The 6,000-nt window shown below is 40.7% G+C and overlaps 1 protein-coding gene and 1 long non-coding RNA gene across 2 annotated transcripts in view; one reads left to right on the forward strand and one right to left on the reverse strand.

Annotated features, from left to right (window-relative positions):
- The window catches only part of LOC6608387 (matrix metalloproteinase-2), a 71,898-nt gene extending 68,102 nt beyond the window's left edge, over positions 1-3,796 (reverse strand). The window contains exon 1 of the mRNA XM_002033087.2: positions 2,752-3,796. Within this exon, the coding sequence (XP_002033123.1) occupies positions 2,752-2,919 (168 nt within the window). The 5' untranslated portion in view covers positions 2,920-3,796. The remainder of the gene's footprint in view (positions 1-2,751) is intronic.
- Positions 3,797-4,948: 1,152 nt separating this feature from the next.
- On the forward strand, positions 4,949-6,000 carry LOC116800477. The gene is made up of 3 exons (XR_004361422.1): positions 4,949-5,417; positions 5,470-5,618; positions 5,715-6,000. It is a non-coding gene; the product is annotated as an uncharacterized LOC116800477 (long non-coding RNA).

Below are 6,000 nucleotides of genomic sequence, written 5' to 3' on the forward strand. Positions count from 1 at the left end.
TCCTCCTTCCCTTCCTGTTGTCCCTGCCCCAGTGGCAGTGGCAGTGGCAGCGGCAACTTGCACTTATATCTTGGCAGGCCCTCCTTTCCCTCAGACAGATATATCCACATTTATGTATACATATGTATATGTACGCTACTGCGTGGCGACATGCAAATGTGTGTGGTTGTGCGCCTGCAGATAAGTTAACTTCACTTCACTTTCTATATGTGTATGTATGTACATTTTCCGGACTACTTCCGTTGGGGCATGCAACCGCGGAGCAGAGCAGAGCAGAGCAGCGCCGTGCCGTGACCCTGCCACCCGCCGCCCACCGTCCTTCCTAGTATCTAAGGGCTTACTCCCGCCACCCCAAGAACAAATCGACTGAAAGCACTTGGAAAAATCGGGTCCTTCAGTATTTCGTTTTATTTTTACTTCAGTCCTTATGAGCAGCAAATTTTTTATTGATATTAAATATAAACATTTTAAAATAATTTTAAAGATGTCAGATGAATTTGCTCATAGACGGAATTGATTTTATTTGACCATGTGATGTTAAGTTATAAACGAGGTATTTATGATCCGCTAGCTTCATTATCCCTGTTATAAATTATTTTATTAATAAGTTCTTTTGGTTAATTACTGCTTTAAGTAATTGGTTTTGATTTTGTTTAACAGCTGGGATAATCGATGATCAACAACCATATTGCCCTGCATTTTCTCTCCGTGTACGACATCTTGCACTTCGTCTTGGCTCCATTTCCATCATTTATTTGATTACACGCCACTCATAAGCGTGAGTGCGTGAGTGTATGCGAGCCATCCGGGGAGTGTGTGTGTGTGTGTACGTTTATTGAACCGACTTCGTGGCATCGCCTAGCCGGCGACACTCAGGCGAACTCAACCCAGTAACTCAACTCAACTTAACTCGTCGACTTGTCCGCTCGTTCGGTTCTTTTCTTTTGAGTTCCGCTCATATCGAAGCTATATATAATGCTCCATATATGCATATACCTATCTCTATATGGCATATGTTCGCTCATCCAACGGGCAGCTGGGAAGCGGTATCCTTACTAAATAAACAACATGCGGGTCGTTCAAGATTTCGACCCAAACAATGTTTCAGGGATACTCTCTCAATCTTATTAGTAATCTGTAGATTCATTACTCTAGGAGTATTCGAACTATAGATAATGATGTATTGCATGTATTCCATGATGTATGCATATTACTATATTTCTATTTAGCGTCCTATTTAGCTTATTTTCTTATATTTTCCCAAAACGATTCAGAAGCTTCAATTACGGCTTTCGCACTTTAATAAACGCCAAGATTTGGCCCAGCCACACGAGGAGAATCGCCTCAATGGCTGGCTGTACATAAATAGTTCATCCTGGCCGGCTCGTATGCCTGGCGCTGGTGAGTCAGTGGCGCGGGTTCAATGTCCTGGCCTTAAAGAATGCCACCGCGACTCCTTGGCACACAAGCGACAAAAACAAAAGGCAAGCATAATGGCTAAATTGCTCATATTTTGTTATTCTGATTAAAAAAGGCGCCCGCGCTCATTAACTGAGAGCAAATGTCCTAGTGGCCAGTGCTCCACATGGGCAGCAGCGATGAAGTAAGGGTTGTGGGTGGAGGGGATTGGGGGTAAAGATGGGGGCAGACCCACAAATGCATTAAGAGTCATAGGACGCATGCCCCCAAACAATAAGCGTGCATTGTGCACTACAAACTGCAGTGGCCAAACCCGAGACTACTGGGGGCCCTCATCTCGTGGCGTCTGTATGCACACACATGTACAGTGCGTTTCGAACAAGTAAGGCGGCCTTCGTTCAGTAAAGTAAGTTGTATACTGGTGTATTCTTCCGCGTAATAAAAATCAGAAGTTAATGAGAAACTTGGAATCTGTATTTTTCCATGTATTATAAGTCATCATCCTTTACCATTTTTCTTATATCATGGTTTCCAGAAATGCCAATCAAGTTGTTTTTAAAGTTACTTAACACAGTTTGATAGTGGACCTTTGTTTTTACATTTTAATGCAACAGATTAATCTACTAACTTTAAGTGCACACCAATATGCAAATATTTAAAAGTAAGTTAGGCCTTCCTAACTTGCAGATAGATATATAACTACGTCTCGTGCTGTCTATGCATTCTATCATTCTGGGATTTTGAGGTCATAGGCTTGAGCAGCCACAGCAGCATCTGCATCGAGGAGTGAGGGAGGGATATGTGTGCTAGGGGCCTTCAGATCCGTCTATCTCGATTGTACTTAACCCGCCCCTCGATTTACTGTCTGCTACCATATGTGGAGATAAGGATTGAGTATCTGAGCCGCCGGAATGAGAATGCGCCTACTATAGGCTAATTTAGTTTTTAGATATCTACCTTTGTCCCCTTTCTAATTTACCTTCTGGCTCTTTGACTTCCTATTTACATTGTTTAATTATTTATGTCACATTCAATAATTGCTGTTACAATTTTTATTGCAAGCATTGGACGATTTCAAACAGCTCGGGGGGTTCAAATGTCAATTATTGATGCATTTTTATTTAAATGGCAATTGGGTCAAACATTGCTTAAGCATTTACCATCAGATATGTATGTAGGATGATTGAGTACATTGCGTTTTATTTTGGGGAACTCTTTTCATTACATTCCACGTTCAGTTTTTAAGATATATATGAGCTAGCTTATAGACATATACATACATATAAAATAAAATAAAAAACATATTCAGTATATATAGTATTGGAGCCTTACCATTATATCCTCGGAGATAGCGTCTTTTGCCCTCTTGGGCCTGGTCGCCTGCATGTCCAGCAGTTCAGCTGTTAGCGGAGATCCTTCGGGTGGGAGGGACAGCTCCTGGATGCACATGGAGTGCGCAAAGAGTGCGAGCAGGGTGGCGAGAACATATTTGGAACACATTTCGCCGCTCTCTTGCGCTCGCGCTACGAAAACACTTGGACACGGTACTATTCCTCGATCAGTTGGGACACAACTATGTATTTTTCTTTATTCTTTGATCGAGGCTTAATTAACCGATGTGGTGGACTAACAATTCGTAGTGCTAAGCTGGGAATTGAACTTTTCACTTTTGTTTTAGATTCGCTGCTGTTGTTGTTGCTATTGTTGTTGCCTCGGCCGCGGGGGTTGACACAGACACACATGCGCATTGGCGGCACTCACACGAATAGCATAAATACAGCTGCAGCAGCAACAAAAACAACGGAAGGAGTGGTGGGTTGTGGCGGGGAGCGGTGGCGATTGGGCGGGGGGTCTTCCCGTTTTTCCGTTTGGCGCTTCTTCTTCTGGCGTTTTTTTTTGTGCCTGCCGCTTTGTTGTGGCCACTGCTTCTTTCCTTGGCTTTCCTTTCTCTCTATGCCTTCCGCCCTTTTGCGCTCTTTTACATATGACGCATACGAATGATGGGAAAACAAGGAGCAGGGGGCGTTGTGTTGGGTTGGGCTGGATAGAATTTAAATTTGATGTGTATAGAATGCACACTATAGAATGCCACTTGGCCACAAAAACACAATTAATTAGCACGCAGTGGCTGCACAAAGGAAAGGCTTTCCTTGTTCATCCGTTTTTTAGTATATTCCCGATACCAACACCGATTCCCGATTCGCGTTACCCGATTCCTGTCAACCGTTACGTCTCTTTGTTCGCCCCACAAAAGAAAACACTAGAAGTGGGCGGTGCTCTTTTATTCGCGTGTTTTGTGCAAGCATAAATCTCGATGCTTTTCTCCTTTTTACATTTATTTGTTTCCCGCCGAAAAATCCCGCGGGCTTACCGCGCGGATGTCTAAATGTGACTGAACTGTTGACTTGCCTCGACGTGAAGCGACTTGAAGCGGCGGGCACAAAGAGCACAAACATAAAGAGTAGCTTCTCTTCATTTGCGCGGACACACAGATACGCCAGCGATCGCGGTTTATTTATGAAAATACGTAAGAATAGCATGTAACTCGCTCTCTCTTTCAGTTTCACGCTCTTAAGAGGTCACAGAAAGAAAAAGAATAGTAACTTTGGCTAGTAAATGGTATTGATAAAATTGCAAAGGTACTAAAGTCATTTACAAAAGCGTTTTAAAGGAGGAAATCCGAACTCAACACTGTGTTCATCTGTATTTGTATAAATAGTTGTTTTGAGATCTGTTAATCCAATGTATTTAAGATTTTCTTTTAAATTTTGAAGGAAATATATTAAAATTGAAAGTAGAAACTCCGTGGTCAAAGACATGTACATATGTATGTATTTTCCATTTTGTCATAATATGTGATTCATTAAAAAGTAATAATTTCTCATCATGGTCATCATTAAAATAGTTTAAATTATTGTATAGGTTCTTGTCTTAAGTGTACTTACGTATTTCCGAGCAGTCAAAGAGCACATCCGCTCTTCGATATTTATTTTTTTTTTTTTGGCTACTTTATGCTTTTTGATTTTGGCTACCTAAAAAGTGTCAGTCTAACACGTTTCCGCCAAGTTGGGACCCCATTTGCCTATTGCACAATAAACACAAGGCAGATGGCGTTAAATATTGATTGATGGAGTAGTTCCATGAAAAAGGAAACTGAAATCTAATAATAAATGAATCGATATGAGTTGGCTAAATTTAATTTATGATATTTATGAATAAGTATGATGTTTTGTTCAATACACCAGGTCAAAAAAAAAAAAAAAAACCCCAGATATTCTTGGGTATTTGTTATCATATACTGCAGAGTCTCATTCACCAAACCGGTTTTATTTTTTGAATGAACGGCTAACCAAAATACGCACGAATGTTAGCCGCTGCCGATTACTCACCGTAGTATTCGAAAGTATGATCATCTTTTTCAATTCACAATCTTTTTGAAATCCCAAAATGTCATTGATAGTGCCATAGGCAGCCTTGATATATCCAATATCAATGTCCACTTAAACTCAATTTACTGTCACTTAATCATAGCCAATCTAGAACCGTAGTTGATCTAGTCCCTTGATAACTCGAAATGCTATAAAATCTATAAAATGATTGTTTTGGAAATGTATATGTTCTGCGATAAACGAAATATCATAATAAATATATAGCCCCGGTAAAAGATAGTAAAACCAAAGAGACTAGAATAACAGGATGCGTAACGGCCATACAAATTTTTGGCATATTCTAGTGTCTTTGGTAAAACCATATTTTGTTATTATGAGATTCAAATGTATTTCATTTCGGAACATGATCGCTTAGTGACGTGCACCACTGTACGTACACACAGATATCCGAAACAACTTGCCGGCAATTTCTGAACTTAGACTGAGGTCTTGGGTTCAAGTGCTAATTGGGCACGAAATTGAATGCAAAACCGATTTCTGATCCAACTATGACCCAAATAAAGTACAAGTGACAAACTTGCTGGTGACACATGGTCAGGCCCTCGAAAGGTGCGTAATTTTCGAAGTTGCGACATCAATATATATACAATCGTCTTATCAGTTCGATAGTGTTACGCTTATTACTCAATGGAAGTTACGTTGATTTCAGCGGAAATGGTCTGCCATGGTCAGGAGCGAGAAAGCAGTTATCGGAAGCTTCCAGCGGAAGGAAGAACAAGACAGTTCGGCTGGGCGTAAGCGTTCCGTGAGGTTAGTAACTCTTCAATGATTCACTGCATCATTGCACTATCTTTCTTGTTTACTGCCTTTCGCTACAACTGCTGATAGCGGTATCTGTATCTTTAGCTTCAGTAATTTTCATTCCACTTGAGCTGGTTGAGAGTATCCAAACAGTCGCCGATTTAAGATCGGCGGGAGCAAGTTCGTGACATATTCATTATGGACTTCGTACGACTACGAATACGAATACGGAATCTTCGCTGTGTGGGTGGTGTCATGAACGTCTGGCCGATATGGAGACACTTATTTATTTACAAGCGTGCCTACAAATGAATGGAGTTCCTGTAACTACACTCAAAACTTCATGTTATACTTCAAATCAAATCAATAAAATAAAATGTCACATGTATAA

The sequence above is a fragment of the Drosophila sechellia genome, chromosome 2R (genome assembly GCF_004382195.2).
Source record: "Drosophila sechellia strain sech25 chromosome 2R, ASM438219v1, whole genome shotgun sequence".
Lineage (NCBI taxonomy): Eukaryota > Metazoa > Arthropoda > Insecta > Diptera > Drosophilidae > Drosophila > Drosophila sechellia.